Here is a 26,278-nt window from a genome sequence, read left to right as displayed (position 1 = left end):
CGTGTAATAGTGGTATCCATGGCGATGATCTGGCACGTCTTGCAGAGATTGCCATGACAGGGTTGTGTGGTGTCGTGGTCACTGTTCTGAAGACTGGGTAGTTTGCTGCAAACAATGGTTTGTTTGAGGTTGCGCGGTTGTTTGAAGGCAAGTAGTGGGGGTGTGGGGATGACCTTGGCAAGATGTTCATCGTCATCAATGACCTGTTGAAGGCTGTGAAGAAGATGACATAGTTTCTCCGCTCCGGGGAAGTACTGGACGACGAAGGGTATTCTGTCGGATGTGTCCCATGTTTGTCTTCTGAGGAGGTCGGTCCGGTTTTTCGCTGTGGCGCGTTGGAACTGTCGATCGATGAGTCGAGTGCCATATCCCGTTCGTACGAGGGCATCTTTCAACGTCTGTAGGTGTCTGTTACGCTCCTCCTCGTCTGAGCAGATCCTGTGTATACGGAGCGCTTGTCCATAGGGGATGGCTTCTTTAATGTGTTTAGGGTGGAAGCTGGAGAAGTGGAGCATCGTGAGGTTATCCGTGGGTTTGCGGTAAAGCAAAGTGCTGAGGTGACCGTCCTTGATGGAGACGAGTGTGTCCAAGAATGCAACTGATTTTGGAGAGTAGTCCATGGTGTGTCTGATGGTTGGATGGAACTTGTTAATGTCATCGTGTAGTCGTTTCTGTGATTCTTCACCGTGGGTCCAAAGGAAAAAAATGTCATCGATGTATCTGGTGTATAACATCGGTTGAAGGTCCTGTGCGGTGAGTAGGTCCTGTTCAAACTTGTGCATGAAGATGTTGGCGTATTGGGGTGCGAATTTGGTCCCCATGGCTGTTCCGTGCGTCTGGATGAAGAACTTGTTGTCGAAGGTGAAGACGTTGTGGTCCAGAATGAAGCGGATGAGTTGCAGAATTGCGTCTGGAGATTGGCAGTTGTCGGTGTTGAGTACTGAGGCTGTTGCAGCAATGCCGTCATCATGGGGGATGCTGGTGTAGAGTGCCGAGACGTCCATTGTGACGAGGAATGTTCCTGGTTCAACTGGTCCATGGGTGCTGAGTTTCTGTAGGAAGTCCGTCGTGTCGCGACAGAAGCTGGGTGTACCTTGTACGATGGGTTTCAAGATGCCCTCGATGTAGCCAGAGAGGTTCTCACACAGGGTCCCATTGCCTGAAACGATAGGGCGGCCTGGTGTGTTGGCCTTATGTATTTTCGGGAGGCAGTAGAGATCTCCAATGCGGGGAGTACGTGGGATGAGAGCACGTAGGGTGCTCTGAAGATCTGGATCCAAGGTCTTGATCAGTCTGTTAAGTTGGCGGATGTGTTCCTTGGTCGGATCTGCGGGTAACTGTCTGTAGTGTTCTTGGTTGTTCAGTTGTCGGTATACTTCTTTGCAGTAGTCCGTTCTGTTCAGTATGACAGTGGCCCCACCTTTGTGCATACTATATGCCCACCTATATGCATACTAAGAACAGCAAGCTTGAGAAACTCGGCATCACCACCGGCAGCAACCAAGCCACACCCGGTGTCACAGTAGAAAACAATACAGGGAAATCTATTGTCAACTTGTCAGACTACACCCTTCAACCAGACGAAATCGAAGTCCTCAGCAGAGGGCTTAATTTCTGCACCACCACCAAAATGGACCCCATCAGTCTCGCGGCAGACACGGAGGAATTCATCACGCGAATGAGGCTCCAGGAATTCTTCCACAGACCTCAAGAGGCCAACAGCGAACCCAAGCAGACTACCAATGAACCGGAACAGCAGACCGAGAGATCTGCGGTGCGGCAACCGAAGAGGAAAGAGTCGAATTGGACCCCTTCGGAAGGCCGCTGCCTTAGACTCGACATGTATGCTCAAGCCGTCAGGAGTCGCGTCAATGCCAGATTCATCAGTCGCATTCACAAGACAGCCCCGAACGTCACCCAAGCACAACGCAATGCCATCCGCGCTCTCAAGACCAACCTCAGCATCGTCATCAAACCAGCAGACAAAGGAGGGGCCACTGTCATACTGAACAGAATGGACTACTGCAAAGAAGTATACCGACAACTGAACAACCAAGAACACTACAGACAGTTACCCGCAGATCCGACCAAGGAACACATCCGCCAACTTAACAGACTGATCAAGACCTTGGATCCAGATCTTCAGAGCACCCTACGTGCTCTCATCCCACGTACTCCTCGCATTGGAGATCTCTACTGCCTCCCGAAAATACATAAGGCCAACACACCAGGCCGCCCTATCGTTTCAGGCAATGGGACCCTGTGTGAGAACCTCTCTGGCTACATCGAGGGCATCTTGAAACCCATCGTACAAGGTACACCCAGCTTCTGTCGCGACACGACGGACTTCCTACAGAAACTCAGCACCCATGGACCAGTTGAACCAGGTACATTCCTCGTCACAATGGACGTCTCGGCACTCTACACCAGCATCCCCCATGACGACGGCATTGCTGCAACAGCCTCAGTACTCAACACCGACAACTGCCAATCTCCAGACGCAATTCTGCAACTCATCCGCTTCATTCTGGACCACAACGCCTTCACCTTCGACAACAAGTTCTTCATCCAGACGCACGGAACAGCCATGGGGACCAAATTCGCACCCCAATACGCCAACATCTTCATGCACAAGTTTGAACAGGACCCACTCACCGCACAGGACCTTCAACCGATGTTATACACCAGATACATCGATGACATTTTTTTCCTTTGGACCCACGGCGAAGAATCACAGAAACGACTACACGATGACATTAATAAGTTCCATCCAACCATCAGACACACTCTCCAAAATCAGTTGCATTCTTGGACACACTCGTCTCCATCAAGGACGGTCACCTCAGCACTTCGCTTTACCGCAAACCCACGGATAACCTCATGATGCTCCACTTCTCCAGCTTCCACCCTAAACACATTAAAGAAGCCATCCCCTATGGACAAGCGCTCCGTATACACAGGATCTGCTCAGACGAGGAGGAGCGTAACAGACATCTACAGACGTTGAAAGATGCCCTCGTACGAACGGGATATGGCACTCGACTCATCGATCGACAGTTCCAACGCGCCACAGCGAAAAACCGGACCGACCTCCTCAGAAGACAAACATGGGACACATCCGACAGAATACCCTTCGTCGTCCAGTACTTCCCCGGAGCGGAGAAACTATGTCATCTTCTTCACAGCCTTCAACACGTCATTGATGACGATGAACATCTTGCCAAGGTCATCCCCACACCCCCACTACTTGCCTTCAAACAACCGCGCAACCTCAAACGAACCATTGTTTGCAGCAAACTACCCAGTCTTCAGAACAGTGACCTCGACACCACACAACCCTGTCATGGCAATCTCTGCAAGACGTGCCAGATCATCGACATGGATACCACTATTACACGTGAGAACACCACCCACCAGGTACGTGGTACATACTCGTGCGACTCGGCCAACGTTGTCTACCTCATACGCTGCAGGAAAGGATGTCCCGAAGCATGGTACATTGGCGAGACCATGCAGACGCTGCGACATCGAATGAACGGACATCGCGCAACAATCACCAGGCAGGAATGTTCCCTCCCAGTCGGGGAACACTTCAGCAGTCAAGGGCATTCAGCCTCTGATCTCCGGGTAAGCGTTCTCCAAGGCGGCCTTCAGGACCCGCGACAACGCAGAATCGCCGAGCAGAAACTTATAGCCAAGTTCCGCACACATGAGTGCGGCCTCAACCGGGACCTGGGATTCATGTCGCAGTACATTCATCCCCCACCATCTGGCCTGCGAAATCCTACCAACTGTCCTGGCTTGGTACAATTCACACCTCTTTAACCTGGGGTTACCCCATCTCTGGATCTGTAAAGATTTAATCACCTGCTAATGGTCGCATTCCTAGCATTGTTTGGCATCTTTGAATTTGTCTATATATGTGTTTCTGGAACAGACCTCTTCATTCACCTGAGGAAGGAGCAGCGCTCCGAAAGCTAGTGACATCGAAACAAACCTGTTGGACTTTAACCTGGTGTTGTAAGACTTCGTACTATATTTGCTGGAGTTTAGAAGAATGAGAGGGGATCACATTGAAATGTATAACATTCTGACAGGGCTGGACAGACTGGATGCAGAGGTGTTGTTTCTGCTGGCGGAGGTCAAGAACAAGAGCTCACAGTCTCAGAGCAGCATGGTAGCATTGTGGATAGCACAATTGCTTCACAGCTCCAGGGTCCAAGGTTCGATTCCGGCTTGGGTCACTGTCTGTGCGGAGTCTGCACATCCTCCCCGTGTGTGCGTGGGTTTCCTCCGGGTGCTCCGGTTTCCTCCCACAGTCCAAAGATGTGCAGGTTAGGTGGATTGGCCATGACAAATTGCCCTTAGTGTCCAAAATTGCCCTTAATGTTGGGTGGGGTTACTGGGTTATGGGGATAGGGTGGAGGTGTTGACCTTGGGTAGGGTGCTCTTTCCAAGAGCCAGTGCAGACTCGATGGGCCGAATGGCCTCCTTCTGCACTGTAAATTCTATGATAATTCTATGATATGCAGTAGGCCATTTAGGACTGAGATGAGGAGAAACTCCTTCACTCAGAGTGCTGAACCAATACAGGAGGCCAAGTCACTGAATATATTTAAGAAGGAAATAGATTTTCAGACTCAAAACGTGTCAAGGGGTTTAGGGAGAGTGTGGGGATGCGACGTTGAGGTAGAGGATCAGCCATGATCATGTTAAATGACAGAGCAGGCCCAATGAACTTCTGGCATCATGAGAAATGTACAGAACTGTAAGGGTTGATGTTATGTCCGAATCAACCATTAGAGGGAGCAAGATGCAGAACTTTCTAAAGCATCGATGCTCAGCCTTCTGGGAGAGTGTTGAGGAGTAGGCTAGGAGAAAGACTGGAGGAAAGCTAGTGTGAGTGAGAGCAGAACATAGTTATTGCATTAGCGTAGAGGTTAGTAGTAGATGGGTGTAGATTGTATATTTATTAGTCAATTGTTTATGATATAGAAGTAAGAGGTCAAATTCAATTAAGTAGTGTAAATAAATCTTTAGTTTTATTTAATACAAAAGCTAGGTGTGGTCTTTGTGACCACTACGCCAACCATCCTCGTTCAGAACCACAAAGAACACCACGGGGCTGAATGATCTACATCTGCTGGTATTTTCTATGTTTCCATAGCAGGTCGAAAATCAGACTTTGGCTTTACTTTTAGTAGATATCCAGACACCTCACTTAAATACAGGGCTCAAATAAGATGGAATCAGAGGCATTCAAAATAAAATAAAATGATGATGGAAGTGAACATCTGGATATTTAAAAACATTCCACACCAAATAATTATGGAACAGCTATGAAGAAATAGCTTCCAGAATCAAGTCCAGGCATCTTAACTGAAAGGGATGATGAATTTGATCAGGTTCTGTACTAATTATGCTGGTTCAATGTGTCCCACTGATGAAAACAATCCTCCGGGACGCGGAATGCAATGTTCTGATTACAAACTGGCCTGGTACCGATGTTGGGCCGGAAGCCTGCCATACACCGGGGATAAAAGCGACTCAATAATTCATCAAACCTTTGGTCCTTACTTGTCTGTCTTGTTTTGCTGAGGAAGGAAAGAATAGTTTAATTGCTGGTACTCTGGAATCACTTTTGCAGTTCAGTCTTTTGAGGCATCTACAAGATCCAAGCTGTCACAACTGAACTGACAACAGGCAAACAGCTAAAAGTCCATTATGAATTATTAATGGTAACTCCCCAACATGTCTCTGATACAAGAAATTCAATTTCTCATGATGATGTATTAGTCTAACCAGTTCTCTAAATGTTCACTTAAATGGGGGAGGTGATAAAAAAGATGATTAATTATCTGCAAGTTAATGTACTAGCTCTGTTCAATTAATCCCTAAAATAACTTTTGCACATTTTTTTTTACTTTGGCCATTTGCCATTGTGAATAATGCAGTGAAGAAAATGAGCATTTATCCTTTCTCTTACAAAAAAACGTCATCAATGTATTAATGAACACTGCTTTTATCAGTGCACCATTAAATGATTGAATGTAATGAGTTCTGGCCATGGTAGAGTGGACATGATTTTCACTGCTCGGCAACATCAAGAGAAATGCCAGGAGCAACATCAAGCACTCGACATTGATCTAACCAAGGCTTTTGACTCAGTCCATCACGAATTGCAGTGGTAGACCCTGTCAAAGGCTGGCTGTCCAGAGAAATTCATCAACATCCTCTGACTCCTTCATGAGACGTCAGCGACAGTCCTCACTGACAGAAATAATGGGCAGCATGGTGGCACAGTGGTTAGCACTGTTTCTTCACAGCGGTAGGAACCTGGGTTCGATTCCCACCTTGGGCTACTGTCTGTGCGGAGTCTGCATGTTCTCCCTGTGTCCGCGTGGGTTTCCTCCGGGTGCTCCGGTTTCCTCCCACAAGTCCTGAAAGACGTGCTTGTTAGGTGAATTGGACATTCTGAATTCTCCCTCTGTGTACCCGAACAGGCGCCGGAATGTGGCGACTAAGGGATTTTCACAGTAACTCCATCGCAGTGTTAATGTAAGCCTACTTGTGTCAATAATAAAGATTGCTAATAAAGATTATTATTAATATTTTACAGATTGACCATTTCCATACCATGAACTACAAACTGTCATCTGTTTCAGACACAGCATTTAATGGCCTCAAGTCTCTTGTCTTGGGCAAGATAGTAGGTAAGCAACATTACATTGGTTTTGACAACATATCCAGCAAAATATATGTGCCAATGTGAGTTTTTAATATTCACATTTAATCGCAATTAAATCGCTTCTAAAATTAAGGATTGCCCAGTTAGAATAGAGGGGAGGCAACATTTTGGGTTTGTGAATCTTTGGAACTCTCTTCCTCAAAAGGTGGTGGAAGCGGAGTCTTTGAACAATTTTAAGGCAGAGACAGATGCGGTCCTGATAAGCAAGGGGGTGGAAGGTTACTGAGGGTAGGCAGGAATATGGGGTTGAGGTTACAATCAGATCAGCCATGATCCTATAAAATGGCAGAGCAGGCTCGAGGGGCCGAGTGGCCTACCCTTGCTCCTAATTCGTACGTTTGTAAGTTCTTGAAATGAGCAGGTGAGGAGGACATGGCTGGGATCACGGATTCAGTAATTGCATTTTGCCTTCAGCCTCACATTTCAAAACTGTCAGGAAAGGGGAAATAGCTGTTTTCTCTAACTGATGGGGTGTTCAAGGGTCAGAATGAAGTAAGTTTTAGCTGGCACCGCGTATTCCCCAGTGAGTCTGCTTTATTATGAGCTCCGAGCGACTTGGTTTTATTGGGTTTATCTCCAGCAATGTGGAAAATGGGATTATGAGTTAGTGCGGGGAGCAGGTGGTCAGCTAAAATTGGGTTGGAATGAGCTTGCCCAGAACGTATATCGAAAATCCAGCACTTCCACCTTAGCTTAGCTAGGAACATTCGGATATGAAAAGTTAAAAGAGTTCCCATTCCCCAACTCAGTTGTACCTTAGTTGGATAACAATCTAAAAATATATTAGCAAACGTTTCAGGTGCATTCTTCATTAGTTAAAACTTTCAGCTTGCGCACTTTTAATTTTTACTTTGTACCATTGGAAATGGTGTGCTTCTGTCGACCATGTCGCATCCCATCACAATTTTAAACACCTCTTGTCAAATCATCCTGTCATAACCCCCACGAGGCCCAGAGGGAAACCATTATCGATCTCCCCGTGGGACTCGTGGAGTACGGGCTTCCCAGGTAGGGGGCAGAGGCCACCCAGCCAGGGCTCGTTAGAACTGAACATAAAGGCCAGCCCAAGCAGGGATCGGCACGCTGGTAGACCCAACGGGGAATGTGGATTTTGTGGGCAGATCATTGTAAAGAGTAGAATAAATCTTTTGCTTTCTGCCGCTGGCATCTTTGGTCATTAAGCGTCCCTCAGTTATCTCTGTCTGAAAAAGAGCCATGATTTGTTGAATCTTAATGGTTTTAATTTGCTTATGGGATTTGGGTGTCGCTGGCAAGTCTCACATTTGTTGCCCATCTACAGTTGCGATGAATAAGTAGTTTGCTAAGGGCAGCATGGTGGCGCAGTGGGTTAGCCCTGCAGCCTCACGGCGCCGAGGTCCCAGGTTCGATTCTGGCTCTGGGTCACTGTCCCTGGAGTTTGCACATTCTCTCCCCATGTTTGCGTGGGTTTTGCCCCCACAACCCAAAGATGTGCAGGGTAGGTGGATTGGCCACACTAAATTGCCCCTTAATTGGAAAAAATGAATTCGGTACTCTAATTTATTTTTTTAAAATAAGTAGTTTGCTAGGCCATTTCAGAGCCAAGATTCAACCACATTGGCGGCACTGTCGCACAGTGGTTAGCACTGTTGCTTCACAGCGCCAGGATCCCAGGTTCGATTCCTGGCTTGGGTCATCGTCTGTGCGGAATTTGCATGTTCCCCCCGTGTCTGCGTGGGTTTCCTCTGGGTGCTCCGGTTTCCTCCCACAAGTCACGAAAGACATGGTTGTTAGGTGAATTGGACATCCTGAATCTCCCACAGTGTACACAAATAGGTGCCGTAGTGTGGCGACTAGGGGATTTTCACAGTAACTTCATTGCAGTGTTAATATAAGTCTACTTGTGACAATAATAAAGATCATTATTATCATCATCACATGTGGGCCGGGCCAGATGAAGACAGCAAATATCCCTCCCTCAATGGGTATAGGCCCAAACTGTTCAACCTTTCTTCATTAGATAAAGCCTTCGTGCCAGAAATCAGTCAAGTGAACCTTAATGTCCAGTGACGTGATCACTGTGTTACCAGCTCCACAAATGTTAAATGAAAACACATTTCTTTTTAAAAAGAAAAACTTGTATTTCTATGCCAACTTATCACTTGTTACCAACTTCTCAAGGCTCTTCACACACAGACAATTGCAGCCCCTGTTCGACAGAGCAAATGACAGCTACTTTTGGTGACCACAGCACCAGAGACCTCCCTGCTTATCCAAATATTGCTGTGGGCCCTTTAACACCCAACGGAATAGGCAGACTGGCCATGATCAAATGGCAGCCTAGTTTGTGTGCTCACAGCTTGGAGATGGGGGCCAATCCCACCAGATCCTGATGAGCGGCAGGTTGGCTCAGAGATTTTCACTCCTGCCTCACAGCACCAGAGACCTGGGCTCAATTCCGGCCATGGGTGACTGTCTTTGTGGAGTTTGCACGCTTTTCCTGTGTCTGCGTGGGTTTCCTCCGGGTGTTCCGATTTCCTCCCACAGTCCAAAGATGTTCAGGTTAGGTGAATTGGCCATGATAAATTGCCCCTTGGTGCCCAAAGATATGCAGGTTAGCTGAGGTTATAGGGTAATGGGGATCGGGCGGGGGAGTGGGCCTAGGTAGGGTGCCCTTTCGGAGAGTAGGTGCTGCCTCAATGGTCCAAATGGTCTCCTTCTGCACTGTATGAATTCTATGATTCTATGATTCTTGTAGCAACAGTGCTACCAATTAAATTTCAATAATAGTCGAGGGATATTACAGCCAAGAAATCATTGTTTGTATTATTAGCTACAAGCTTGTGACACATTTGGATCACATGCCTCTATTTTTTTAAATCTTAAATGATTTAACACCTACATTAAATGAGTGCACTGAAAAATGTGTTAAATGGTCCCACACAAATACTACAAAAATATATTTTTATGCTTAATTGAGGTAACGATGGCAATGTAACTGTCATCGTGTGTTCCAAGAAGAGATGCTTCATTACATTAAGGCACGGGTAATAAATACCGGCTTTACTACTGACATTCATAACCCAAGAATAAATGAATACAGTAAATAAAGCCATTAGCTCTTTTGGCTGGTAGAAGCACAAAGTACCTTGGTTTTGATTTGTTTTTAAGTGTGGCAGTTGAAAATGGACATCTTATAGCCATGTGCCTGGGTCAAAGGGTTAAGGCAATTTTAATTAGAACATAGAACAGTACAGCACAGAACAGGCCCTTCAGCCCTCAATGTTGTGCCGAGCATTGTCCGAAACCAAGATCAAGCTATCCCACTCCCTGTCATTCTGGTGTGCTCCATGTGCCTATCCAACAACTGCTTGAAAGTTCTTAAAGTGTCCGACTCCACTATCACAGCAGGCAGTTCATTCCACACCCTAACCACTCTCTGAGTAAAGACCTACCTCGGACATCCCTCCTATATCTCCCACCCTGAATCTTATAGTTATGCCCCCTTGTAACAGCTACATCCACCCGAGGAAATAGTCTCTGAACGTCCACTCTATCTATCCCCCTCATTATCTTATAAACCTCTATTCAGTCGCCTCTCATCCTCCTCCGCTCCAAAGAGAAAAGCCCTAGCTCCCTCAACCTTTCCTCATAAGACTTATCCTGCAAACCAGGCAGCATCCTGTAAATCTCCTTTGCACCCTTTCCAATGCTTCCACATCCTTCCTATAATGAGGTGACCAGAACTGCACACAATACTCCAAATGTGGTCTCACCAGGGTCAACTATAGTTGCAGCATAACCCCGCGGCTCTTAAACTCAAGCCCCCTGTTAATAAACGCTAACACACTATAAACCTTCTTCATGGCTCTATCTACTTGAGTGGCAACCTTCAGAGACCTGTGGACATGAACCCCACGATCTCTCTGTTCCTCCACACTCCTCACAACCCTGCCGTTGACCCTGTAATCCACATTCAAATTTTGTCTACCAAAATGAATCACCTCGCACTTATCAGGGTTAAACTCCATCTGCCATTTTTCGGCCCAGCTCTGCATCCTATCAATGTCTCTTTGCAGCCTACAATAGCCCTCCACCTCATCCACTACTCCACCAATCTTGGTGTCATCAGCAAATTTACTGACCCACCCTTCAGCCCCCTCCTCCAAGTCATTGATAAAAATCACAAATAGCAGAGGACCCAGCCCTGATCCCTGTGGTACACCGCTGGTAACTGGTCTCCAGTCTGAAAATTTTCCATCCACCACCATCCTCTGTCTTCTATGTGATAGCCAGTTACTTATCCAATTGGCCAAATTTCCCTCTATCCCACACCTCCTTACTTTCTTCATGAGCCGACCATGGGGAACCTTTTCAAATGCCTTACTAAAATCCATGTATATGACATCAACTGCTCTACCTTCATCTACACACATAGTTACCTCCTCAAAGAATTCAATCAAATTTGTGAGGCAAGACCTACCCTTCACGTCTCCATGTTGACTATCCCGAATTAAGCTGCATCTTTCCAAATGGTCATAAATCCTATCCTTCAGGACCTTTTCCATTATCTTCCCGACCACCAAAGTAAGACTAACTGGCCTAGACTTACCAGGGTCATTCCTATTCCCTTTCTTGAACGGAGGAACAACATTTGACACTCTCCAGTCCTCTGGCACTATCCCCGTGGACAGCGAGGACCCAAAGATCAAAGCCAAAGGCTCTGCAATCTCAACCCTTGCCTCCCAAAACAAATCCTTGGGTATATCCCATCAGGCCCAGGGGACTTGTCGACCCTCAGGTTTTTCAAAATTGCTAATACATCCTTCCTCAGAACATCTACTTCCTCCAGCCTACCTGCCTGAATCACACTCTCATCCTCAAAAACATGGCCCCTCTCCTTTGTGAACACTGAAGAAAAGTATTCATTCAATGCCTCTCCTATTTCTTCTGATTCCATTCACAAGTTCCCACTACTGTCCTTGACCAGCCCTACCCTCACCCTGGTCATTCTTTTATTTCTCACATAAGAGTAAAAAGCCTTGGGGTTTTCCTTGGACCGACCCGCCAAGGACTTCTCATACCCCCCCCCCCACCCCACCCCCCACCCACCCCGCCACCCCCCCCCCCTCCCACCCCCACCTGGGACCTGGCGCTGTGAAGTCACAGTGTTAGCCAAGTGTGCTACCGTTCTTCACATGCATTATGGGACTCTTGCACATCAAAATAACTTGTATCTAACATCGCTGAACAGCCAGGTATGTTGCTGAAGCTTTTTGTCTCACATTCATCAGGCCAAATGCAGGAATACCAAATTTCAAACACTCCATCCCAGCTGATTCTAAACCGAGAGGAGGAGAAACTACTTCTCTCAAAGGGTCATGAATCTGTGGCTTCGCCACCCCAGAGTGCAGTGGATGCTGGTACATTGAGTAAATGTAAAGAGGAGATGGACAGATTTTTAAATAGTAATGGGTTGAATGGTTCTGGAGAATGGGCAGGAAAGTGGAGTTGAGGCCAAGTTGAGATCAGCCATGTTCGTATTGAATGGAGGGGCGGGTTTGAGAGGCTGAATGGCCCACAACGGCTCTTAGTTCTTATGTTCTTAAACTGCAGGAGAAAAGGATGCTGATTGATTGACTAGTCGACTCTGATTGGCTGAGGCTTTCTTTATGGAAAAAACAACATTAATAAGACAACATTTACATATTTTTCGTGCCTTTAACTTAATGGAATGTACCAAGGTGTTTCACAAGAGCTTATAAAGGAATATATAACATCCGGCCACATGAGGTGATAGATATTAGGTCAGATAACCAAAAATCTGGTCGAGGAGGAAGCTTTCAAGAAGTGCCTTGAAGGAGGCAAAGGGATTACAGCAGCGGCAAGGTTAAGGCAGTTAATTCCAGGGCTTGAGGCCTAGGCAATTGAAGGCATGGCTACCAATTGTTGATTGGGAAGGCACAAGAGGTCAGAATTAGAGGAGGGCAGAGATCACGGAGAGTTTGGGATTTTGAGAATATTGCTGAGATAGGGAGGGGAAAGGCTCTTGAGGAATTTTAAAACTAGGGTATCAGCTTCGAAATCAAGATTTCGCTGGACCAGGAGGGTACTTCTTTCGCTTCAGAAAAAAAATCCTAATCGCCTCGTAAAAATGTAAATTCTGTGACTGCACTTTCCTTTCTCAAATGAAAAGCTTTGCGCTTAAGCCTAGCTCATTTAATCAAAGAGATTTTGCAGTCGGCATTTAAGTTATGAACAGACCACCATTCTGGCCCGGCCCTTGTCAGGGCATAGTCCCTGGGCTACATTAGCTCAGTGTTGCTTGTGTTTTCATTAAATGCCGCTGATCGTGTTGGTGAACAGGACATAATAATGACTGATCTGAAACATTCAGCAGGCACAGCATGATCGCTCCTCTTATGCTCTCCCATCTATCATTTCAGTAGATATTTTTATCGTTGAAGTTGCAGATTTCCATGTCACTCAGAAGTAGAATAATGGAAACAAAATCATATCGCCTGTCCTGACACATGACAAAAATACCCAAGTATTTGGGCAGCTTAATGTTTCCTCAAAATAACCTTCAAACTCTCAGTTACCACGGTCACAAGTCTACATGTATTTCTACCAGGATTATAAATCACGATTATTTTAAATTTATGTTCGTTAAGCTTTAACAACAATCAAAATGAATAACAGTACGGAAAATAGCTTTCAAGGCCGCAATGATTTCATAAACTTACATTTGGAAGGCGAAGAGAAGGGAAAGAAAAAGAGAAAGAGGAGGAAGAAATAGAAAAAGGAAAGGAAAAAATGATAACAAAGAACTTTCTCCCACCCCTCCCGCAAAACATAATAAGAAAATCAATAACAATCATTGGACAAATATAGTTTCACATGATATCATACATACGTCCTAATTAGCATCAGTTGTATGAAAGTAGAGAGCTGTAGTTCTTCAAAATAAACCAGGAAAGGTTGCCAAGCTATGTAAAATCCACCAGTGAAGCCTCCTGTCGTGTACTTTATTTTCTCACGTTTAAGATTCTGCATAAGATCATGTATCCAATTGGTAAAAGAGGTAATCTTACTTCCTTTACATATAATTACATTTTACGTTGTCCACCTTCACTCGCTTGACTTTATTCCCAGCCAACTAACTGCTGTTGGTCACCGGAGATTCATCTCCCACTGAAACTCTCATCCGTGCTTTTGTCACCTATAGACGTGACTATTTCAACACACTCCCAATCAGCCTCCACATCCTGCACTCCATAAACTTGAGATTGTCCAGAACTCTGCTGCCTGCATCCTAACTTGCACCAAGTCCCAATTGCCCAGCAACTCCTGCATTCATTGACCTTGTTACGGAGCCCGGTCAGCTCTCAACAGAGGTTAAGAGGCTGGACCAGATGCCTAACTTTTTAAAGTTTTAATGCAGTGTGGAAAGATTGATTTGTTCCAGGAATGATAATATAAGACACAGGGCTTAGTTATTTTATGAACAAACTTTATTCAAACAACTGAAAATAAAACAATATTTAAACTTTTACTTCAATGCAGCAAACAGATTACATGCAGTTTCTTAACCTTAACACATTATGTTTCCATTAAACCACACATCCAACAAACATACAGCTCTACTTCCACTTACATAGATGGGCGAAGATGATACTTGTACTTGTGAAGCAATTCTCTGCTGCAAGTCAATTTCCTTTAGACCCCTTTTTTAAAGTTTGTAATCTGGGGCAACTTCCTTCATGGCCTCTCTGGATGACTTCCACAGCCGTTTACTCTAACTGTTCAAAAAATGTTTCTTCCTCTCTCTCTCTTGAAGCTTCACCCACTCCCTCAAACAAAGGTTCTGTCCTGACTGGCCAGACTTTAATCTCTTATCATTATCTTGGCTGATTTCCCACTCCTGTTTATACAAAAGAACAGAGCTATACCATTAATGTGCAACTAACCTTCCATATAGATCATCAGACTATGTTATTGGATGATGGGTGGTCAAACAAGTTTGTCCCGAATGACAATGGATCTTGACTGGATCATCCTGGCTGAATCGGGGTATCCTGTGTATTCCCACTAATGAGGTTAAGTCTGAATGAGACAATTGGGATGACACGTGGTGCAGTGGTTAGTACTGTTGCCTCACAGTGTTGAGGTCCCAGGTTTGATCCCGACCCTGGGTCACTGTCTGCGTGGAGTTTGCACATTCTCCCCATGCCTGCGTGGGTCTCACCCCCACATACCAAAAGATGTGCAGGGTAGGTGGATTGGCCACACTAAATTGCCCCTTCATTGGAAAAAATAATTGGGCATTCTAAAAAATGTTTTAAAATCTGAATTGGACAAAGTAACTCAGGCTGTGGGCATATCCCTCCATCTCTACTGAGAGCAGTGGATGGTGGATCAAGCAGGCTGCTTTTTTCCTGGATGGAGTCCAGTTTCTTGAATGATTCAACAGAATGATACTCCAAGAGTTAAATTACAAAGAGAGATTACACAAATTAGGATTGTATTCCTTGGAATTTAAAATTTGAAGAGGTGTTTTGAATCAAGTTATCAAGATATTAAGGGAAAGAGATAGGGGAGATCGAAATAAATTATTGGCAGCACGGTAGCACAAGTGATTAGCACTGTGGCTTCACAGCACCAGGGTCCCAGGTTCAACTCCCTGCTGGGTCAGTTTCTGTGCGGAGTCTGCACATGCTCCCCGTGTCTGTGTGGGTTTCCTCCGGGTGCTCCGGTTTCCTCCCACAGTCCAATGACATACAGGTTAGGTGGATTGGCCATAATAAATTGCCCTTAGTGACCAAAAAAAAAGGTTAGGAGGGGTTATTGGGTGACGGGGATGGGGCTTGGGTGGATTGGTGCAGACTCGATGGGCCGAATGGCCTCCTTCTGCACTGTATGTTCTATGTAAATTATTTCTGCGCGGCAGGGAGTATAGAACTATTGATGGTCTCAACATAAGGGTTGGTCATTTAAGAGTGAGTTGAGCTTGAGGTCCAGCCACAATCTTAGGCACCATATGACCTCTACCAGTTCCAATTCTTTAAGCTCACCAAGGCTCCTTCAGCAGCCCCTGCCAAACCCAGGACTGCTACCACCTAGAAGGACAAGGGCAGCAGGCACACGGGAACACCATCGCCTGGAGGTTCTCCTCCAAGTCCTCAACAATCTGACTTGGAAACACCTCGCCTTTCCTTCACTGTCGCTGGGTCAAAGTACTGGAATGTCCTTCCTAGCAGCACTGTGGGTGTACCTACACCTCGGGGACAGCAGTGGTTCAAGAAGGCAGCTCACCACCACATTTTCCAGCGCAACTAGGGATGGGCAATAAATGCTAGCCTAGCCAGAGATGCTCACATCCCTTGAATTAATAAAGAAAAAAAGCTCTTGCATAGTGAAATAACTATTGTTGAGTTGGATAATGAACTGCTGAGAAAAGTGATTGAAGATAAAAAAACATACTGACAGCAGCGCTGGATATTTTATTTGGGGATGCTGGGAAAGGAACTTAGTTTTTTTTTAAGTTAGAATCAATAAGTGGTGCAGGAGAGGAATAGCTGGTCAGGGATAGACTGGATTTGATGGCATTTGTGGTTCAAGCCATCGTCTTCTCTGCAGACTTTCCACATCAGGTTTTGTTAAGATTCAACAGCAGTGCTCTGGAGATCTGTGCCCCATTCCGGAATGTCCATGCCCCAGTCCGGAAGGCCCGTTCCCAATTCACGGAAACCGTTGTTTATTCTAGGAGATTCCCGGGCAAACCGGATAGAGGGTTGCAAAGCCTGCCCACACTGTTTCCCAAACACTGTTGCCAAATGGCTGCGGTATCAACCTGCGGTATCTATGCCATGCAGATTGAGCTCCGGGGGAAGCAACGTGGAATTAGAAAGTGCAATACTTGTGTTTTGTCCAATGTGAACTGGACTCCTAACCCCTTCACTGGCATGAACTGACATCTGCATTTGAGCAAATTTGACACCTTTAATATCATTGACCCCTCTATGACATATTGCAATGCACTGCAGATTAAATTCAATGAAGTCACATTTTTCATGGCAACAGTAAGATTAGTTTAGCAGCAAACGTTCCACAGCTATGCTGATTGTCGACACATCCGTTCCTCGACAGAATGGGTTCATAGTCCAAGGCTAAACCAAGGCTAGTTTAGCACAGTGGTCTAAACAGCTGGTTTGTAATGCAGAACAATGCCAGTAGCGTTGGTTCAATTCCCGTACCGGCCTCCCCGAACAGGCGCTGGTACGTGGCGACTAGGGGCTTTTCACAGTCTACTTGTGACAATAATCTATTATTATTAACCCACTTTATAAAAAAATAGACAATCAAGTAATTGAGGTCGGGGTAAGTCATCCGTCTAACTGATCCATTTCATGTCAACAGTATCAGGATAAAACCAAGAGGCAGTTTTCAATGATGGAGTGTGAGAAGGCTATTTGGAATCCAGCTCTTGCTTCAACCTTACAATGGTTATTGTTGTCATGATATCCACATTAACAGATCCTGGTGCAATCACACACACACTGATGGACAGGTAATTGGACCAACCAACAGACACACAACATCGCAGCCAATCACCAGTGAGAGCACACGCACTATAAAACAGGGAACACCACAGTTCCCGCTCATTCTACCAGGACATAGCTCAGAGCACAGAGCTCACAGCGTGCCACTCAGACATAGACCATGTACTGAGTGCCTCACCAAGATAGTGATAGGGCTGGGTCCACAGGTTAGCTGGTGAAGCACGACCCTCAGCCAGCAGTTAGTAGTTGTTATTGTTTAAGACAATTAAACAGAGTTGTACCATCTACAGCCGTGTTGGATCATTTGTGCATCAGAACACTCAACACGACAATTATGTGGATAATACGATCTACTCCTGTGATAACACCAACCTTGTTTAGGGATCATTCTGTTCTTATTGTGGTTTGTTGTCAAAGCGCACAAACGCTGAGTTGTTCTTTGGTCTGGGGTTAAAAAAAAAGTGAACGCCAAGCAATTTTTCATTTCCCCCAGGTTGAACAACCTCTGCTTGGGGTGATATGCCTGTAGATAATATTACATGTACGTAGCAGTGTCACCTCTCACCAGCAGGTGGCGTCAGGCATCAGTCAGGTGACATCTGGCTACCGGCAGAAGGTTGTAAGGCGCACATGAGGACAGTCGTACATAAGGGTTGTTCCAGGAGAGTCTAATGTAACTCTATGATAACTTGGTCTGCATAAGGGGCGTCATTCTCCGACCCCCCGCCGGGTTGGAGAATCGCCAGGGGCTGCCGTGAATCCCGCCCCCGCCGGTTGCCGAAGTCTCCGGTACCGGATATTCGGCAGGGGTGGGAATCGGGCCGCGCCGGTTGGCGGGCCCCCCGCTGGATTCTCCGGCCCGGATGGGCCGAAGTCCCGCCGATAAATTGCCTGTCCCGCCGGCGTGGATTAAACCACCTTTTGAACGGCGGGATAAGGCGGCGTGGGCGGGCTCCGGGGTCCTGGGGGGGCGCGGGGCGATCTGGCCCCGGGGGGTGCCCCCACGGTGGCCTGGTCCGCGATCGGGGCCCACCGATCCGCGGGCGGGCCTGTGCCGTGGGGGCACACTTGGCGTGGCGGAGGCGGAAGAGACTCCCTCCACTGCGCATGCGCGGGAAACTGTCAGCGGCCGCTGACGCTCCCGCGCATGCGCCGCCTCGATATGTCATTTCCGCACCAGCTGGCGGGACAACAAAGGCCGTTTCCGCCAGCTGGTGGGGCGGAAATCCCTCCGGCATCGGCCTAGCCCCTCAATGTTGGGGCTCGGTCCCCAAAGATGCAGAGCATTCCGCACCTTTGGGGCGGCGCGATGCCCGTCTGATTGGCGCCGTTTTGGGCGCCAGTCGGCGGACATCGCGCCGTTTGGGGAGAATTTCGCCCAAGATTCTGATCGTACCTGACCACGTGTACATTAATAAATCATTGTTTTGGCTAAGTCACCAGCAGTTCTGTAGAATCATTGCAAGACAAGATCACGAAACACAACCCTGCTAAGTATATTCCATGACTGCTTCTTGTGTTGTTTCTCCCTTGCAGACACCGGCCACCTCGACCAGGAGATTGCGAATGCTAATGTCCGGGGATTCGTTGGCTGCCTCTCATCAGTGCAGTTTAATTGGATCGCTCCACTAAAGGAGGGGCTCCGTCAATTTAGCTCTGCCCCGGTGACTGTGAAAGGAGACTTGATTGAATCTGACTGCCGTTCTTCAATGATGACTGAACAAGTAGCCATGACCACAACGCTTTCGTTCAAAGGTACTTCAGTTTTAATATATTTGGGGGAAGCACGTGACGGGGCCATGAGTAGACTGCTATACTGAGAGGTGTGATGGATTAGGATGGGAGGAGGCTTATGTGGAGCCAGTATAATCAAATTGGACCAAATGGCCTTTCCCTGTGCTGTATATTTTATGGTACATTCCTTTATATGTTCAAATTGTCAGGTACAACCCTTTGCTCTGCATTATATTTATTATCATGCATTCGTGGCCAAATATAACGGTTGCTTTTAGAAAGATTCATTATTGTGGATCTAGAGTCCTGCCACTGAGGACAGAGAAAGCTAGTTTTGAAAAGGTAAATATGGACATCCATTGCCCTGAAGTCATTCTCCCACATCCTGGGCTAGAACGACATCACGAGACAACGCAGAGGGAATTTCCCAGCGTCAATATCTAACCTTGGGCTGACCAGGAAAGGCAAGAGAATGCAGGGATCAGTGGAAGAAGGATGTTAGAAATATGAAAATAGAAGCAGGAGGAGGCCATTTGGCCCTTTGAGCCTGTTCTGCCATTCATTCTGATCATGGCTGATCATCCACCTCAATAGCCTGTTCCCATCCTCCCCCTCATATCCGTTGATCCCTTAAGCCCCAATAGCCAAATTTAACTCCTCTTTGAAAACATGCAATGTTTAGCCTCAACTACCTTCCGTGCGAGCGAATTCCACAAGCTCATCACTCTCTGGGTGAAGAAATTTCTCCTAATTTCAGTCATAAATAGTTTACCCCGTATTGTTAGAGTGTGATCCCTAGTCCAGGAACCCCCCCCCCCCACCGAACCAGGAACATCCTTCCTGCATCTAGCCTATCTTTTCCTGATCGAATTTATCGGCTTCTGTGAGATCTCTCCTCATCTAAATTCCTGAGATTACAATCCTAACCAACTCAATGTCTCCTCATGTCAGTCCTGCCATCCCAGGAATCAGTCTGTTGAACCTCCGCTACACTCCCACTATAGTAAGAAGATCCTTCCTCAGATCAGGAGACCAAAACTGCACACTGTACTTCAGGTGTGGTCTCATCAAGGCCCCGTGGTCTCATTAAAAAAGGCAGAGCTGCAAACATTTTAATCACTTGATAAGGTTAATAGGGTCCAACAGGAAGGCAACATTGAGAAAAAGCCAAAGATATTTATTGAGAAAAGTGTCTGTGGTATGATGAGGAAAAGGCAAAGGGAAAATCTGGGAATATTTAAGTCACCTTTGTGGATGTGATTGTCCACTGATGAGTTACAGAGACCAAGGAACAAAGAAAAAAGAAAATTACAGCACAGGAACAGGTCCTTCGGCCCTCCCAGCCTGCGCCGTTCCAGATCCTTTATCTAAAACTGTCTTCTATTTTCCAAGGATCCACTGCCCTCTGTTCCCCGCCCGGGTCATATATTTGTCTAGATGCATCTTAAATGATGCTATCGTGCCTGCCTCTACCACCTCCGCTGGCAAAGCGTTCCAGGCACCCACCACCCTCTGCGTAAAAAACTTTCCACGCGCAACTCCCTTAAACTTTCCCCCTCTCACATTGAAATGATCCCTTGTAATTGACACCCCCTCTCTTGTAAAAAGCATGTTGCTATCCACCCTGTCCATAGTGGGCAGCACGGTAGCATTGTGGATAGCACAATTGCTTCACAGCTCCAGGGTCTCAGGTTCGATTCCGGCTTGGATCACTGTCTGTGCGGAGTCTGCACATCCTCCCCGTGTGTGCTCCGGTTTCCTCCGGGTGCTCCGGTTTCCTCCCACAGTCCAAAGATGTGCAGGTTAGGTGGTTTGGCAATGATAAATTGCCCTTAGTGTCCAAAATTGCCCTTAGTGTTGGGTGGTGTTACTGGGTTATGGGGATAGGGTGGAGGTGGTGACCTTGGGTAGGGTGCTCTTTCCAGGAGCTGGTGCAGACTCGATGGGCCGAATGGCCTCCTTTTGCACTGAAAATTCTATGATTTCTCTCGACCTCTCATAATTTTGTAGACCTCAATCAGGTCCCCCCTCAACCTCCGTCTTTCGAAAGAAAATACTCCTAATCTACTCAACCTTTCTTCATAGCTTGCACCCTCCATACCAGGCACCATCCTGGTGAACCTCCTCTGCACCCTCTCTAAAGCATCCACATCATTCTGGTAATGTGGCGACCAGAACTGCACGCAGTATTCCAAATGTGGCCGAACCAAAGTCCTATACAACTGTAACGTGACCTGCCGACTCTTGTACTCAATATCCCGTCCGATGAAGGCAAGCATGCTGTATGCCTTCTTGACCACTCTATCGACCTGCGTTGCCACGTTCAGGGTACTATGGACCTGAACTCCCAGATCTCTCTGTACATCAGTTTTCCCCAGGACTCTTCCATTGACTGTATAGTCCGCTCTTGAATTAGGTCTTCCAAAATGCATCACCTTGCATTTGCCTGGATTGAACTCCATCTGCCATTTCTCTGCCCAACTCTCCAATCTATCTGTATTTTGCTGTATTCTCTGACGGTCCTCCTCGCTATCTGCAACTCCACCAATCTTAGTATGATCTGCAAACTTGCTAATCAGACCACCTGTACCTTCGTCCAGATCATTTACGTATATCACAAACAACAGTGGTCCGAGCACGGATCCCTGTGGAACACTACTAGTCGCTTTTCTCCATTTTGAGACACTCCCTTCCACCACTACGCTCTGTCTCCTGTTGCCCAGCCAGTTCTTTATCCATCTAGCTAGTGCACCCTGAACCCCATACGACTTCACTTTTTCCATCAACCTACCATGGGAAACTTTATCAAACGACTTACTGAACAAAGAACAAAGAACAAAGAAATGTACAGCACAGGAACAGGCCCTTCGGCCCTCCAAGCCCGTGCCGACCATGCTGCCCGACTAAACTACAATCTTCTACATTTCCTGGGTCCGTATCCCTCTATTCCCATCCTATTCATGTATTTGTCAAGATGCCCCTTAAATGTCACTATCGTCCCTGCTTCCACCACCTCCTCCGGTAGCGAGTTCCAGGCACCCTCTGCGTAAAAAACTTGCCTCGTACATCTACTCTAAACCTTGCCCCTCTCACCTTAAACCTATGCCCCCTAGTAATTGACCCCTCTACCCTGGGGAAAAGCCTCTGACTATCCACTCTGTCTATGCCCCACATAATTTTGTATACCTCTATCAGGTCTCCCCTCAACCTCCTTCGTTCCAGTGAGAACAAACCGAGTTTATTCAACCGCTCCTCATAGCTAATGCCCTCCATACCAGGCAACATTCTGGCAAATCTCTTCTGCACCCTCTCTAAAGCCTCCACATCCTTCTGGTAGTGTGGCGTCCATGTATATGACATCTACAGCCCTTCCCTCAACAATTAACTTTGTCACTTCCTCAAAGAATTCTATTAGGTTTGTAAGACATGACCTTCCCTGAACAAAACCATGCTGCCTATCACTGATAAGTCTATTTTCTTCCAAATGTGAATAGATCCTATCCCTCAGTATCTTCTCCAACAGTTTGCCTACCACTGACGTCAAGCTCACAGGTCTATAATTCCCTGGATTACCCCTGCTACCCTTGTTAAACAAAAGGACAACATCAGCAATTCTCCAGTCTTCCGGGACCTCACCCGTGCTCAAGGATGCTGCAAAGATATCTGTTCAGGCCCTAGCTATTTCGTCCCTCGCTTCCCTCAGTAACCTGGGATAGGTCCCATCCGGACCTGGGGGCTTGTCCACCTCAATGCCTTTTAGAATACCCAGAACGTCCCCCTTCCTTATGCCGACTTGACCTAGAGTATTTAAACATCCATCCCTGGCCTCAACATCCGTCATGTCCCTCTCCTTGGTGAATACCGATGCAAAGTACTCATTAAGAATCTCACCCATTTCCTCTGACTCCACGCATAAATTCCCTCTTTTGTCTTTGAGTGGGCCAATCCTTTCTCTAGTTACCCTCAGGGCTGAGTGGACTTTTATGTTGCTCTATAAAGCTATGCAATCTTGGGTTCATCACTAATGGTGATAAGCATATATGAATTGATGGCTAGTTGGCAACACTTTAAGCACTGCCAGAGTGTCAGCTGGACAGTACCCAGGTGCCCACATGGCACCAACAGTGACAGGGTGCCATCCTTCCCAGAGGGCAAGCACCTCAGAGCCTCTGATCCCCTGGGAGACTCCCACAAGTGCCATTCCGTCTTGTCTCCGTTTGTGGAGACGAGCACTGAATGGTGCTCTCCCGAGGTCTCCGAGGCAAAGGGGAATAGATACCAATGCCTTGGTTACCTCAGGGAACTGCATATTAGACTGTGACTGGCTGACTCGCTCTAATATGCAGATTTGCCAAATAGTAACCCCGCCCACAATGGGTGGGCTTCACATCGCACCATCTGAGATCGTGTTAGATGTCGCAAGACGTAACGGGTCGGGTAGATCCTGGAAGCGGGGTCTCCCATCATTTACCGGCCACATCGCACCGCGGCGAGCTGCTGTTCAGGCGCAACGTAGATCGCGCCCATTGAATCAATCAATAATCTCCACCTGTTTATCCGCAACCTTAAGAATTCAACTAACGCAACATAAATATGAAACATTTCTCTGTATTACCCTGCTGGGTTGCTCTGTGATATCACCAATGGTGAACTACTCTTTCTATCCCAGAGCGAACAAAGTAGACCTGTGACTTTGCATCAGTATAAGCACTGCTGCACAGGCATTCAAAACTTTGGAATCACTCCACCAGGGAGACACGTAGCATCTCCAGCATCAGCATGGTTTCCAAGGCTGCATGATTCCAGTGAAAGTCACCAGACTGCCCGAGGCTGGAATGACCTGGACTACCAGAGGTAGCATGGAGAGGCCTAGCAGGAAGCAAATGCTGAACTCTGCCATGCCCAAGAAGTTTTTTAAATTTGGAAAGTCAAACAAAATCTGTTGGTGTTTTCCTTCAATATTTGGAACACGTTGTACAATGGTGACTGTTATGCATTTTTTTTGTTGTTGCAACATTCCCTCACGTCCCTCAATGATCTAGACCAGAAAAGTGAAATAGAAAGCATGAAGAATTCAAGAGATTTCAATTTCAAGGGTACCCAATCATTTTAAAAAGATACTTGTGCCAGGTTAAAGGTGCCATTTCAGGATGGAATATGGTTTAGTAGCACCAGAATCGCACTAATGCAAATAGCATGAAGGTATTAAGATTGAATGGATTATTTAAAACCAGAATTTAAAAGAAAAAGATGGTCCTACGTAAGAAATTCTTTTTTTTTTGATTATCCATCAATAAGAATGTTCTTTATTTTATCATTCATCTATCAATAAAGTATCATGCTCGGTTTGGGCTGGGTATGTACATAGAACATACAGTGCAGAAGGAGGCCATTCGGCCCATCGAGTCTGCACCGACCCACTTACACCCTCACTTCCACCCTATCCCCATAACCCAATAACCCCTCCTAACCTTTTTGGACACGAAAGGCAATTTAGCATGGCCGATCCACCTAACCTGCAAGTCTTTGGACTGTGTGAGGAAACCGGAGCACCCGGAGGAAGGCCACACAGACAAAGGGAGAACGTGCAGACTCCGCACAGACAGGGACCCAGCGGGGAATCAAACCTGGGACCCTGGCGCTGTGAAGCCACAATGCTATCCACTTGTGCTACCGTCCTGCCCTATACCCGCTGTTATTTCTTTCTCCTCAGATATTTGGCCTGAAACCGCATTCAGGAACTCTTGAATTACTGCAACAGTTGCAAGATTGTGCTTTTGAGAAATTACAAGTCTATTGCACCTTCCTTTTGCATTTGTTCACTTCAGTAGTTCCAGATTTTTCAATCAGCTCTCCTTGTCATTCTCGAATATAAGCATCCAATATTCCTGAATCCCTTAAATCCTTGGATCGTTTACTTCAGGAATACAATATTTTAACTTATCAATTTTAATTTTGAATCTCATAATCTTTTCGGCAATCATCTTAAGCTTTCAGCTCATTTTTCCCACAGATTTGCTTTAATTTCCTTTTTTTTTAACTCTTCTGTCATGTCTATCTTCTGACCTCCAGTGGCCTCATTGCTTGAAACCTCGATTTTCCTTATTCTGGTCTGTTTATTTCAGAATAGTCTGACTCAGATTGCACGCTCTGTATGTATTCACTCAATGCGTCAGTGAATTGTTTGCCTAATGCTACATAATAGGCTTAGGTATTTTGGATGGACAATTCACTGTCGTCTGAAAATCCCATTATTCTGCATTCTCAAAAGGTTTCCTTGGGGCCAATTCAAGCTAGGCCCTAGAGGTCAGGACAGAAAAGGGGCAATTGCTCACATGGTTATCGTCCCTGTCGAGGCCGATAATGTTTAAGAAGGAATCCAAACTTCCTGTTAATGGCTAAAAGGATGGCATGAGAAGATTTCAGGTTTTAAGCTTTTTACTGTGACAAATGACTAAAAGCAAACTTGACTAAACATTATTTTTGTAGGCAACTTATACAGAAAGGAACATTCCCCCTTTATACTTACCACACATCATGCTCTCCATGGAATGACAGTCATCTTCAGCATCTAATTTGGTTCATGTTTCCCATTTTGCCAAATGCTAAGTTCGAACGATGATCTCCGGGCACTTCCCTCAGTTTTTGGGTAGTTGCCCAAACCCTCTACCGTCAACCATGCCAGGATAAATCTTCCAGTTTGCTCAGATAGCTGCTGAACATGTCTCTTCGACTGGAGGCTGTCTTCCTCCTGAACATGGCTTTCGTAGCTCGCAAAGTAGGCTGTATTGTCATGGCGCAAACTTCGCAAGTATCGCTGGAGCAGCACTCATCCACAGAAGTGGAGAGTATTTCATCACACTTCTGACTTGTGCCTTGTAGATGAGGAAGCATGAGGTGAGTTACTCACCGCAAAATTTGCAGCCACTTTCCTACTCTTGTAGTCACAGTATTTATGTGGCTTCTCCAGTTAAATTGTCAATGGAAATCTCCTGAATATAGCTGATTCAGTGATAGTAATGCTGTGGAATGTCAAGGGGAGATGGTTGGATTCTCTCTCGGTGATCATTGCCTGGCACCTGTGATGTGAATGTCACATGTCCGTTATTGGCCCAAGCCTGGATGTTGTCCAGGTATTGATGCTTGCAGGCAGGAATTGCTTCAGTATTCGAGGAATCACTAATAGCATTGAACATGTGCAATCATTAGTCTGGCAGTGAACCTGAGACTAAAATGATTCACATCCAACAACCAC

General features: G+C 46.3%; 1 protein-coding gene across 2 annotated transcripts in view; it reads left to right on the top strand.

Moving 5' to 3' along the window:
* LOC140387047 (contactin-associated protein-like 5) overlaps positions 1–26,278 on the top strand; it is a 1,703,123-nt gene that overhangs the window by 1,637,769 nt on the left and 39,076 nt on the right. For both annotated transcript variants that reach the window (XM_072470060.1, XM_072470068.1), the window contains 2 exons: positions 6,620–6,713; positions 18,826–19,044. In XM_072470060.1, the coding sequence (XP_072326161.1) occupies positions 6,620–6,713; positions 18,826–19,044 (313 nt within the window). The remainder of the gene's footprint in view (positions 1–6,619; positions 6,714–18,825; positions 19,045–26,278) is intronic.

Source organism: Scyliorhinus torazame, chromosome 2 (genome assembly GCF_047496885.1).
Source record: "Scyliorhinus torazame isolate Kashiwa2021f chromosome 2, sScyTor2.1, whole genome shotgun sequence".
NCBI lineage: Eukaryota > Metazoa > Chordata > Chondrichthyes > Carcharhiniformes > Scyliorhinidae > Scyliorhinus > Scyliorhinus torazame.
Note: the sequence above shows the minus strand (reverse complement) of the source record. Positions and strands in the feature narration are given on the sequence as shown.